The following is a 13,719-nucleotide window of genomic DNA, read 5'->3' as shown; positions in this document are numbered from 1 at the left end:
TCAGCCTCAAGCGAGTAGCTGGTGTGGCGTGCTTTCTAACAGCACTTGCCGCAACAGTCCGTTAGGCTATATGGGGGTATTTTGTCTTTGTGTGTGTGTGTGTATGTGGGGAGCGGTAGTGTAGCAGTTAGCGCTACGAACCCGGCGACCCGAGTTCGATTCCACGGTCAGTGACGATTATCTGAACCGGTCCTGGGCCTCCCCTAGGTCGACTCGGCCTCAAATGAGTACCTGGTGTAGCGGTGTGTGGTAAACATCGTCACTGGGGGAGACAAAGGCGGCCGGGCGTGGTGCTGGCCACCCACCCCCTCGTGTGCCGTGCCGGCCTTCATAGGTGCTACTTGCTAACAGCACCTGCCCCTACAGTCTGTTAAGGCTAGACGGGGAATCTTTGTCATTGTATGTACGTGTGTATGTACACGCACGTACACGTGTGTATATACGTGTGTATATACGCGTGCATGTACGTGTGTGTGTACGTGTGTGTGTGTACATGTGTGTACCCGTGTGTATATACGTGTGTATATACACGTGCATGTACGTGTGTGTGTACACGCGTGTACCCGTGTGTATATGGGCGTGTATGTACGTGTGCGTGTGTGTGTACGTTTGTGTACAAGCGTGTACCCGTGTGTATATACGTGTGTGTGTGTACGCGCGTGTACCCGTGTGTATATACGTGTGTGTGTAGTGTGTGTGTACATGTGTGTGTACGTGTGTGTGTATGTGTGTGTGTATGTACGTGTGTGTGTGTACGTGTGTGTGTATACGCGTGTACCCGTGTGTATATGCGTGTGTGTGTGTACGTGTGTGTGTACACGCGTGTACCCGTGTGTATATGCGTGTGTGTGTGTACGTGTGTGTGTGTACGTGTGTGTGTGTACGTGTGTGTACGTGTGTATGTGTGTGTGTGTACGTGTGTGTACGTGTGTGTGTACACGTGTGTGTGTGTACGTGTGTGTGTGTACGTGTGTGTGTATGAGTGTGTGTGTGTGTACACGTGTGTGTGTGTACGTGTGTGTATGTGTGTATGTGTGCATGTGTGTGTGTGTGTGCACGTGTGTGTGTGTACACGTGTGTATGTACGTGTGTGTACGCGCGTGTGTGTGTGTACGTGTGTGTGTATATGCGTGTGTGTGTACACGTGTGTGTGTGTACACGTGTGTGTACGTGTGTGTGTGTACGTGTGTGTGTATATGCGTGTGTGTGTACGTGTGTATACGTGTGTGTGTGTACGTGTGTGTGTACGTGTGTGTGTGTGTACGTGTGTGTGTATGTGTGTGTGTGTACACGCGTGTACCCGTGTGCCCGCCGTCCTCTGGCGAGGTGCGTGCCGCTCCGTGCTGGGAGTCGTTCTTCGCCTGGCCAGCCCCCACCACGTGGGCGCCCATCGCCGGGAACTTGGACGACCGCTCTGCGGCGCACACAGACAAAGGTCCCCCGCGTAGCCTTCACCGCGCCGTCGGGGCAAGTCAAACTTTAAAAAAATACTTTTTGGATTTCTAACCGGGTAAGGTACCCGAAGCGACCTGGCCATCGCGAATGATGGCTTAACGCAGTGGCTAAGTAGCATCACCGAGTGTTAATTTATAGCGGTCAGGTGGTCGAAACGCGCGGTGTTGTCGATTCTAAATGTGGAGGGAAAAAACCGGAGGACCCGGAGAAAAATCCACGCGATCACCGGGAGAGAGAGAGACATGCAGACTCCAAATATACAGCAGCAGCAGGCGTCAGGGTCGGGATGGAACCCACGACCTCCTGTACACCAGGCGAGATAGTCAACATCTCCTAGCCACCGTGATGATGATGATGAGAGAGAGACACGCAGACTCCAAATATACAGCAGCAGGCGTCAGTGTCGGGATCGAACCCACGACCTCCTGTATACCAGGCGAGGTAGTAAACATCTCCTAGCCACCACGGGATCGAACCCACGACCTCCTGTATACCAGGCGAGGTAGTTAACATCTCCTAGCCACCACGGGATCAAACCCACGACCTCCTGTATACCAGGCGAGGTAGTTAACATCTCCTAGCCACCGCGGGATCGAACCCACGACCTCCTGTATACCAGGCGAGGTAGTTAACATCTCCTAGCCACCGCGGGATCGAACCCACGACCTCCTGTATACCAGGCGAGGTAGTTAACATCTCCTAGCCACCGCGGGATCGAACCCACGACCTCCTGTATACCAGGCGAGGTAGTTAACATCTCCTAGCCACCGCGGGATCGAACCCACGACCTCCTGTATACCAGGCGAGGTAGTTAACATCTCCTAGCCACCGCGGGATCGAACCCACGACCTCCTGTATACCAGGCGAGGTAGTTAACATCTCCTAGCCACCGCGGGATCGAACCCACGACCTCCTGTATACCAGGCGAGGTCGTTAACATCTCATAGCCACCGCGGGATCGAACCCACGACCTCCTGTATACCAGGTGAGGTAGTTAACATCTCCTAGCCACCGCGGGATCGAACCCACGACCTCCTGTATACCAGGCGAGGTCGTTAACATCTCATAGCCACCGCGGGATCGAACCCACGACCTCCTGTATACCAGGTGAGGTAGTTAACATCTCATAGCCACCGCGGGATCGAACTCCCGACCTCCTGTATACCAGGCGAGGTAGTTAACATCTCCTAGCCACCGCGGGATCGAACCCCCGACCTCCTGTAAAGCAGGTGAGGTAGTTAACATCTCATAGCCACCGCGGGATCGAACTCCCGACCTCCTGTATACCAGGCGAGGTCGTTAACATCTCCTAGCCACCGCGGGATCGAACCCACGACCTCCTGTAAAGCAGGTGAGGTAGTTAACATCTCATAGCCACCGCGGGATCGAACTCCCGACCTCCTGTATACCAGGCGAGGTAGTTAACATCTCCTAGCCACCGCGGGATCGAACCCACAACCTCCTGTAAAGCAGGCGAGGTCGTTAACATCTCCTAGCCACCACGGGATCGAACCCACGACCTCCTGTATACCAGGCGAGGTAGTTAACATCTCCTAGCCACCGCGGGATCGAACCCACGACCTCCTGTATACCAGGCGAGGTAGTTAACATCTCCTAGCCACCGCGGGATCGAACCCACGACCTCCTGTATACCAGGCGAGGTAGTTAACATCTCCTAGCCACCGCGGGATCGAACCCACGACCTCCTGTATACCAGGCGAGGTAGTTAACATCTCCTAGCCACCGCGGGATCGAACCCACGACCTCCTGTATACCAGGCGAGGTAGTTAACATCTCATAGCCACCGCGGGATCGAACCCACGACCTCCTGTATACCAGGCGAGGTAGTTAACATCTCCTAGCCACCGCGGGATCGAACCCACGACCTCCTGTATACCAGGCGAGGTAGTTAACATCTCCTAGCCACCGCGGGATCGAACCCACGACCTCCTGTATACCAGGCGAGGTAGTTAACATCTCCTAGCCACCGCGGTGCCGTTGCTCACCCGCCCCTCCCCCGCCCCTCCCCCGCCCCTCCCCCGCCCCTCCCCCGCCGCTCACCTTTCCCCGTGCGGAAGGTGAACATGGCGGCCTGTCCGTCGGCGCGCAGGCTGCGGGCGAGGACCTCGACCTCGTAGAGGCTCGAGGCCCGCAGCTGCGACAGCGAAAACTCCCGCTGGTCTGGTGGCACGCGAACGGTGAGCCAGCGACCGCCCACGGAGCCGTCCTCGGAGAGCTGGGACGCGCACGGGAGCAGCGCAGACACGCGGGAGACACGCGCGGTGGAGACACGCGCGGGGGAGACACGCGCGGGGGAGACACGCGGGGGAGACACGCGGGGGAGACACGCGGGGGAGACACGCGCGGGAGACACGCGGGGGAGACACGCGCGGGGGAGACACGCGCGGGGGAGACACGCGCGGGAGACACGCGGGGGAGACACGCGGGGGAGACACGCGCGGGGGAGACACGCGCGGGGGAGACACGCGGGGGAGACACGCGGGGGAGACACGCGGGGGAGACACGCGCGGGAGACACGCGGGGGAGACACGCGCGGGGGAGACACGCGGGGGAGACACGCGGGGGAGACACGCGGGGGAGACACGCGGGGGAGACGCGGGGACACGCGGGGACACACCCGGAGACACGCGTCTTCGCGTGCTTTCTCCAGGTGCCTCCCCGCCCTGTTAACTACCTCGCCCGCTATGCAGGAGGCCGCGAGTTCGACACTGATCTCAACGCCCGTCGCTGCGCATTTGGAGCTTGCGGTGCCTCTCTCTTTCCCCCCCGTCGTCTCGTAGATTTTTCTCCGTGCCCTCGCGGTCTTTCCCCCTCCACGTTTGGAAGCGGCGTCACGCGTGCAGAGTGATTTGGCCGCTAAAAATGTCCCACGCGGTGATGTGAGGCCACCTCGTCGGGCTATCGTTCGTGATAGCCAGGACCCTTCTGAAAAATAACTACATAGCTCAGTGAGCCTTACCAGGTGAAATTCAAAGTAGTTTAGTTTGAGTGTTTTCGTTTGTAGATATTGGTACGTAACATTCATAAAGACTGACTGATTGATTTCTTGTGGACCCCCACCCCTCCCTTCCCCACCACCGGCCGCCCCCCAATTTGGAAGCCACCGATTGGCCGATAGGAAGCCGCCACTCACCTCCCGGTAGCGAATCAGGAAGTCGAGCACGGAGGAGGAGGAGGAGGAGGAGGAGCCGGCGGCGGCGGCAGCACCACCACCGGACTCGGATGACGACGACGACGACGACGACGAGGAGGAGGAGGAGGAGGAGGAGGAGCCCGGCATCCACTGCAGAAGGTACGAGTCCGGCCGGTGAGTCCGCGTCGGACTCAGGATGATGGGGGCCTCGGGCGCCGCGGCCTGGGCCCTCGGGGCCGCCCCCGCCGCGCTCTGATTGGCCGTCGCCGGAGAGGCGGCGGGAGGCGGAGGAGGCGTCGACGCCGCTGATGATGACGATGATGATGATGACGATGATGTGGCGACGGAGGGCTCGCGACCTCCGCTGGCGCCGGAGGAGGAGGGTGGCGACGAGGAGAGGTGTCGCGACGGCGAGCCTGGAGGGAGAGATTCGGCGGACGGGGGGGGGGGGAAGGGAAAATTTGACCCCTGTTAGAATTCTAAAACCCACCGGGGTCAGAATACTATTAAGAATACTATTAATAATACTATTAAGAATACTATTAGCAACATCACCGCCATCGTCGTTGCCGTCGTTACCATTGTTAGCCATGGTTAATTACTCACTCACACTCTCACCCACTCACCCTCTCACCCACCCACCCTCTCACCCACCCACCCACCCTCTCACCCACCCACCCACCCTCTCACCCACCCACCCACCCTCTAACCCACCCACCCACCCTCTCACCCACCCACCCACCCTCTCACCCACCCACCCACCCACTCACCCACCCACCCTCTCACCCACCCACCCACCCTCTCACCCACCCACCCACCCTCTCACCCACCCAGTCACCCACCCACCCACTCACCCAGTCACCCACTCACCCTCACCCACACACTCTCACCCACCCACCCTCTCACCCACCCACCCTCTCACCCACCCACCCAGTCACCCACTCACCCTCACCCACACACTCTCACCCACTCACCCTCGCACCCTCTCACCCTCTCACCCACTCACCCTCACACCCACTCACCCGCCCACTCATCCACTCACCCTCTCACCGACTCACCCAATTTCAGTCACCTGCCCACTCACCCAGTCACCCTCTCACCCACCCACTCACCCTCTCACCCACCCACCCACTCACCCAGTCACTCACTCACCCACACACTCTCACCCACTCACCCTCTCACCCACCCACTCACCCGCTCACCCTCGCACCCACTCACCCGCCCACTCACCCAGTCACTCACCCACCAACTCACCCACTTTCAGTCACCCACCCACCCACTCACCCAGTCACCCTCTCACCCACTCACCCACTTTCAGTCACCCACTCACCCACACACTCTCACCCACTCACCCTCTCACCTGCCCACCCACTCACCCACCCACTCACCCAGTCACCCACTCACCCTCTCACCCACTTTCAGTCACCCACCCACCCACCCACTCACCCAGTCACCCTCTAACCCACACACTCACCCACTTTCAGTCACCTTCTCACCCACTTTCAGTCACCCACTCACCCACACACTCTCACCCACTCACCCTCTCACCTGCCCACCCACTCACCCAGTCACTCACTCACCCACCCACTCACCCACTTTCAGTCACCCACCCACCCACTCACTCTCACCCACTCACCCTGTCACCAGCCCACCCACTCACCCTCTCACCCACCCTCTCACCCACTCACCCTCTCACCCACTTTCAGTCACCCACCCACCCACTCACCGGTGAGCACTGTGACCCGGGTCACGCTGCCGCCCTCCAGGCCCGCCCGCTCCACCAGGCACTGGTAAACTCCGGCGTCCCCTTCCCGCACGCCGGCGATCGTCAGCAGGCCGCGGCCCTCGTCCAGCCGCGGGTCGGGGGTCAGGGGTCGCCCGTCGCGGAGCCAGCGGGGAGGGGAGAGGTCGCGACCTCCGCCCCCGCCCCCGCCGCAGCTCACCACGGCCACTGCGCCCGGAGCCGTTGACAACTCCTGCAGAGGGGACGCGGAGAGGGGGGGGTCTGCAGATGGGGAGGTGAGGGGGTGAGGGGGTGAGGGGGTAGTGTGGGGTGAGGGGGGGATGAGGGAGGGTGAGTTGAGACACAGGGAAGTTATGCAATTCTACGGGTCCCTGCGTTAGTCTGTGGGTCTCCATGTAAGTCTATGGGTCTCTATGCGAGTCCATGGGTCTGTATGTAAGTCTATGGCTCGCTGTGCGACCCCCACCGAGTGGAGAGGGAGAGAGAGTGAGAGAGAGACGAAGAGAGAGGGAGAGTGAGGGAGAGAGAGTGAGGGAGAGAGACGAAGAGAGAGGGGGAGAGAGAGATTGAGAGAGAGAGGGAGAGTGAGGGAGAGAGTGAGATTGAGAGAGAGAGAGGGAGAGTGAGGGAGAGAGAGGGAGAGTGAGGGAGAGAGACGAAGAGAGAGGGGGAGAGAGAGATTGAGAGAGAGAGGGAGAGTGAGGGAGAGAGAGAGAGTGAGAGAGAGATTGAGAGAGAGAGGGAGAGTGAGGGAGAGAGAGGGAGAGTGAGGGAGAGAGAGTGAGGGAGAGACGAAGAGAGAGGGGGAGAGAGATTGAGAGAGAGAGGGAGAGTGAGGGAGAGTGAGAGGGAGAGAGAGATTGAGAGAGAGAGGGAGAGTGAGGGAGAGAGAGAGTGAGATGGAGAGAGAGATTGAGAGAGAGAGGGAGAGTGAGAGAGAGTGAGAGAAGAAGTAAGAGCAGGGAGTGAGTGAGAGTGAGATGGAGAGAGAGCGAGAGAGAGAGAGCACGAGAGCGACATAGAGTAGGAAGAGAGGGGGTAGAGAGAGAGGGGGGGCAGAGAGGGGGGTAGAGAGAGAGAGGGAAGGGGTAAGGAAAGCAGAGCGAGAAATATTTTGTTAAATCTTTCATTTAAAAAGGTGGGGGGGGGGGGTGGGGTTTACATAAAGCAAAGCATTAAACAAAAACCGAAATGATGAACGGAGCAAAGTGCCGACTACACCGAGCATCTTCTTGTTTCTTCTGATCGTAAAAAAAAGAGTGAGAGTGAGTGAGAGAGTGAGAGTGAGAGAGTGAGAAAGTGAGTGAGAGAGTGAGTGAGAGTGAGTGAGAGTGAGAGAGAGTGAGAGAGAGTGAGAGCGAGTGAGTGAGTGAGAGTGAGTGAGAGTGAGTGAGTGAGAGAGAGAGTGAGAGTGAGAGAGTGAGTGAGAGTGAGAGAGAGTGAGAGAGAGTGAGAGCGAGTGAGTGAGTGAGAGTGAGTGAGAGTGAGTGAGTGAGAGAGTGAGAGTGAGAGAGTGAGTGAGAGTGAGAGACAGCGAGAGAGAGTGAGAGCGAGCGAGTGAGTGAGAGTGAGTGAGAGTGAGTGAGAGTGAGAGTGAGAGAGAGAGAGCGAGAGAGAGTGAGAGAGAGAGAGCGAGAGAGAGCGAGCGAGTGAGAGTGAGTGAGAGAGAGTTAGAGAGAGTGAGAGAGTGAGAGAGAGTGAGAGAGAGCGAGCGAGTGAGAGTGAGTGAGAGCAAGTGAGTGAGAGCGAGCGAGTGAGAGAGAGCGAGTGAGAGAGAGCGAGTGAGAGAGAGAGCGAGCGAGTGAGAGAGAGCGAGCGAGTGAGAGCGAGCGAGCGAGTGAGAGCGAGCGAGTGAGAGAGAGCGAGTGAGAGAGAGAGCGAGCGAGTGAGAGCGAGCGAGTGAGAGAGAGCGAGTGAGAGAGAGCGAGTGAGAGAGAGAGCGAGCGAGTGAGAGAGAGCGAGCGAGTGAGAGCGAGCGAGCGAGTGAGAGCGAGCGAGCGAGCGAGAGAGAGCGAGTGAGAGAGAGCGAGTGAGAGAGAGAGAGAGCGAGTGAGAGCAAGCGAGAGAGAGCGAGCGAGTGAGTGAGAGCGAGCGAGTGAGAGAGTGAGAGCGAGCGAGCGAGCGAGGGCAAGCGATTGCCCACCCTTCCCCCCCGCCACGCTGCTTCCCCGCTCACCCGTCACGCTGACGAGGTAGGCCACCTCGTCCGCCGGCGGTGCGCCGGGCGAGCGGCAGGCGTAGCGGCCGCCGTCGCTCCTCCGCACGTCGCTCATCCTCATCCTGCCACGCGGCGCCGCCAGCGTCGCTGGTGACGGCGTAGCCGGCACGGCGGCGACGCCGGGACGGCTCCACGCGGAGACGGAACGCGGGGGCGGGTCGGAATCCTCGCCGTCGTTGTCGTCGTTGTTGTTGTCGTTGTTGCTGTTGTTGTCGTTGTTGTTGTTGTTGTTGTCGTTGTTGTCGTTGCTGTTGCCGGGGTGCAGGCAGCCGAGGACCAGCGAGGAGCCGGTTGCCACGGAGACGCGGATGGGGGAGACGCGGGAGGCGGAGGAGTTCGTGTCTAGGGGGTGGAGGGGAGATGGGAGGGGGCGGGGAGTGGAGTGAGTGGGGGGGGGGCGAGTGAGAGGGTGAGTGGGCGGGTGAGTGAGCGAGTGAGTGACTGAGCGGGTTAGCGAATGAATAAGTGGGTGAGTGAGTGGGTGAGTGGGCGGGTGAGTGGGTGAGTGAGTGAGTGAGTGATTGACTGAGCGGGTTAGTGAATGAGTGAGTGAGTGTGCGGGTGAGTGAGCGGGTGAGTGAGTGAGTGAGTGAATGAGTAAGTGGGTGAGTGAATGAGTAAGTGGGTGAGTGAGTGGGTGAGTGAGCGGGTGAGTGAGTGAGTAAGTGAGTGACTGAGCGGGTGAGTGAATGAGTAAGTGGTTGAGTGAGCGGGTGGATGAGTGAGCGGGTGAGTGGGTGGGTGAGTGAGTGAGTGACTGAGCGGGTGTATTGTTGGGTGAGGTAGGTGGTGGGTGGGTGAGTTTGCTTGGTCGGTAGGTGAGCAGTGAGTGTATGCTTGGGTGAATAAAGCTTGTTGTTGTTGTGTGTGTGTGGGTGAGTTAATGGGTGGGTGGGTGAGTGAATGAGTGCTTGGGTCTGTTCTGTGACCTATCAGCAGCGAGCCTTCCGCACATCACTTGGCCTCAAACTGCACCTTGCCTGGCACAGGCGTCTTTAGCGGTGAAGGGGGGTTGTTGTTACGTGTGTACGCATTTTGTTGCTGTGTGTGTGTGTACACATATCTGGTGCATGTGTTTGTTTGTTTTGCGGGGACGGGTGGCGCAGCGATTAGCGCTCCCAGAGTTCGATTCCCGCTCACGGCCAACACCAATTGGCGGATATCTGAATTGACTCTGCCTCGCATGAGTAGCTGGTGTAGCGGTGTGTCGTAAACATCGCCACTACGGGGAGACAAAGGCGGCCGGGCAGGTGTGTTTTGCTGGCCTATTCGACTCCCTCGTGTACCCGTTCCAGCCTTTACAGGTGCTCGCCAACAGCACTTGTGTTAAGGCTACACGGGGGGGGGGGTCTTTGTTTTTGTGTCTCCACGCTCGCTTCCTCCCACAATGCTTTGCAGGGCAGTCCCGCCACCTTTTTTCATTTGAATGTATCTCCACGCTGCCCCCCTCCCCCCACACTTACTCCCACAATCCTCCACTCCGTCACAGGACCGGTCCAAGCACCCCTCCCCCCCGCCCCTCCCCGGTCGACTCACGGATGACGGAGACGTGGGCCGGTCCGCTGATCGCGGCCCCTCCGCTCGTTCGCAGGAGGCAGCGGTAGAATCCCGCGAGGCTCTCGTCCAGCGAGGCGATGACGAGCTTCGAGACCGTGACCCCCGACCTCGCCGTGACCTCCGTGACCCGGGCGCCAGGGGGCAAGGGGTCGCCCCACAGCTCCCCGGATTGCCATTGGCCGTCTGATCCGACGTCGTACGCAACAACGACGACATCATCATCATCATCATCATCGCCGCCATCGTCATCACCATCGTCATTACCATCGTTACCATCGCCATTACCATCGTCATCACCACCGTCATTACCATCGTCACCACCGTCATTACCATCGTCACCACCGTCATTACCATCGTCACCACCGTCATTACCATCGTTACCACCGCCATTACCATCGTCACCACCGTCACTACCATCGTCACCACCGCCATTACCATCGTCACCACCGTCATTATCATCGTCACCACCGTCATTACCACCGTCACCACCGCCATTACCATCGTCACTACCGTCATTACCATCATCACCACCGTCATTACCATCGTCACCACCGCCATTACCATCGTCATCACCATCATTACCATCGTCACCACCGTCATTACCATCGTTACCACCGCCATTACCATCGTCACCACCGTCACTACCATCGTCACCACCGCCATTACCATCGTCACCACCGTCATTATCATCGTCACCACCGTCATTACCACCGTCACCACCGCCATTACCATCGTCACTACCGTCATTACCATCATCACCACCGTCATTACCATCGTCACCACCGCCATTACCATCGTCATCACCATCATTACCATCGTCACCACCGCCATTACCATCGTCACCACCGTCATTACCATCGTCATTACCATCGTCATTACCATCGTCATTACTATCGTCACCACCATCATTACCATCGTCACCACCGTCATTACCATCGTCACCACCGTCATTACCATCGTCACCACCGTCATTACCATCGTCACCACCGCCATTACCATCGTCATCACCGTCATTACCATCGTCACCACCGTCATTACCATCATCACCACCGTCATTACCATCGTCACCACCGCCATTACCATCGTCACCACCGTCATTACCATCGTCACCACCGTCATTACCATCGTCACCACCACCATTACCATCGTCACCACCGTCATTACCATCGTCACCACCGTCATTACCATTATCACCACCGTCATTACCATCGTCACCACCGCCATTACCATCGTCACCACCGTCATTACCATCGTCACCACCGCCATTACCATCGTCACCACCGTCATTACCATCGTCATCACCGTCATTACCATCGTCACCACCGCCATTACCATCGCCATCACCGTCATTACCATCGTCACCACCGTCATTACCATCGTCACCACCGTCATTACCATCGTCACCACCACCATTACCATCGTCACCACCGTCATTACCATCGTCACCACTGTCATTACGATCGTCATCACCACCGTCATTACCATCGTCACCACCACCATTACCATCGTCACCACCGTCATTACCATCGTCATCACCACCGTCATTACCATCGTCACCACCACCATTACCATCGTCACCACCGTCATTACCATCGTCATTACCATCGTCACCACCGTCATTACCATCGTCACCACCGTCATTACCATCGTCACCACCGTCATTACCATCGTCACCACCGTCATTACCATCGTCATTACCATCGTCATTACCATCGTCACCACCGTCATTACCATCGTCACCACCGTCATTACCATCGTCACCACCGCCATTAACATCGTCACCACCGTCATTACTATCGTCACCACCGCCATTACCATCCTCACCACCGTCATTACCATCGTCACCACCGTCATTACCATCGTCACCACCGCAGCCAAAAAAAGACTCTAAACGCGTGACGTTGATTCTAAATGTGGAGGGAAAAACCGGAGGACCCGCGGAAAAATCCACATGGCCATGGGGAGAGAGACACACAAACTCAAAATATACAGCAGGCGCCAGGGTTGGAATCGAACCCACGACCTCCTGTATACCAGGCGAGGAAGTTAACATCTCACCACCGTGGGATCACACCCACGACTTCCTGTATACCAGGCGAGGTAGTTAACATCTCCCCACCTAGGGATCACACCCACGACCTCTTGTATACCAGGCGAGGTAGTTAACATCTCACCACTGTGGGATCACACCCACGACCTCCTGTATACCAGGCGAGGTAGTTAACATCTCCCCACCTAGAAATCACACCCACGACCTCCTGTATATCAGGCGAGGCAGTTAACATCTTCCCACCTAGGGATCATACCCACGACTTTCTGTATATCAGGCGAGGTAGTTAACATCTCCCCGCCTAGGGATCACACCCATACCAGGCGAGGTAGTTAACATCTCACTACCTAGGGATCACACCCACGACTTCCTGTATACCAGGCGAGGTAATTAACATCTCACCACTGTGGGATCACACCCACGACTTCCTGTATACCAGGCGAGGTAGTTAACATCTCCCCACCTAGAGATCACACCCACGACTCCCTGTATACCAGGCGAGGTAGTTAACATCTCACTACCTAGGGATCACACCCACAACGTCCTGTATACCAGGCGAGGTAGTTAACATCTCACCACCTAGGGATCACACCCACGACTTCCTGTATACCTGGCGAGGTAGTTAACATCTCACCACTGTGGGATCACACCCACGACTTCCTGTATACCAGGCGAGGTAGTTAACATCTCACTACCCTGGGATCACACCCACGACCTCCTGTATACCAGGCGAGGTAGTTAACATCGCACCACCTAGGGATCACACCCACGACTTCCTGTATACCAGGCGAGGTAGTTAACATCTCCCCGCCTAGGGATCACACCCACGACCTCCTGTATATCAGGCGAGGTAGTTAACATCTCCCCACCTAGGGATCACACCCACGACCTCCTGTATACCGGGCGAGGTAGTTAACATCTCACCACCTAGGGATCACACCCACGACCTCCTGTATATCAGGCGAGGTAGTTAACATCTCACCACCGTGGGATCACACCCATGACTTCCTGTATACCGGGCGAGGTAGTTAACATCTCCCCACGCAGGGATCACACCCACGACCTCCTGTATACCAGGCGAGGTAGTTAACATCTCCCCACCTAGGGATCACACCCAGGACTTCCTGTATACCAGGCGAGGTAGTTAACGTCTCCCCACCTAGGGATCACATCCACGACCTCCGATATACCAGGCGAGGTAGTTAACATCTCACCACCTAGGGATCACACCCACGACTTCCTGTATACCAGGCGAGGTAGTTAACATCTCCCCACCTAGGGATCACACCCAGGACTTCCTGTATACCAGGCGAGGTAGTTAACATCTCACCACCTAGGGATCACACCCACGACGTCCTGTATACCAGGCGAAGTAGTTAACATCTCCCCACCTAGGGATCACATCCACGACTTCCTGTATACCAGGCGAGGTAGTTAACATCTCCCCACCTAGGGATCACACCCACGACTTCCTGTATACCAGGCGAGGTAGCTAACATCTCACCACCCTGGGATCACACCCACGACCTCCTGTATACCAG

General features: G+C 57.5%; 1 protein-coding gene across 3 annotated transcripts in view; it reads right to left on the bottom strand.

Moving 5' to 3' along the window:
• The window catches only part of LOC116955890 (uncharacterized), an 86,924-nt gene that overhangs the window by 23,617 nt on the left and 49,588 nt on the right, over positions 1 to 13,719 (bottom strand). For all 3 annotated transcript variants that reach the window (XM_076053685.1, XM_076053687.1, XM_076053686.1), the window contains exons 5-10: positions 10,108 to 10,311; positions 8,530 to 8,913; positions 6,336 to 6,614; positions 4,610 to 5,025; positions 3,517 to 3,691; positions 1,301 to 1,414 (exon numbers count right to left, since the gene is read on the bottom strand). In XM_076053685.1, the coding sequence (XP_075909800.1) occupies positions 1,301 to 1,414; positions 3,517 to 3,691; positions 4,610 to 5,025; positions 6,336 to 6,614; positions 8,530 to 8,913; positions 10,108 to 10,311 (1,572 nt within the window). The remainder of the gene's footprint in view (positions 1 to 1,300; positions 1,415 to 3,516; positions 3,692 to 4,609; positions 5,026 to 6,335; positions 6,615 to 8,529; positions 8,914 to 10,107; positions 10,312 to 13,719) is intronic.

This window comes from Petromyzon marinus, chromosome 62 (genome assembly GCF_048934315.1).
Source record: "Petromyzon marinus isolate PM22_M1 ecotype Great Lakes invasive population chromosome 62, UKy_Petmar_22M1.pri1.0, whole genome shotgun sequence".
NCBI lineage: Eukaryota > Metazoa > Chordata > Hyperoartia > Petromyzontiformes > Petromyzontidae > Petromyzon > Petromyzon marinus.
Note: the sequence above shows the minus strand (reverse complement) of the source record. Positions and strands in the feature narration are given on the sequence as shown.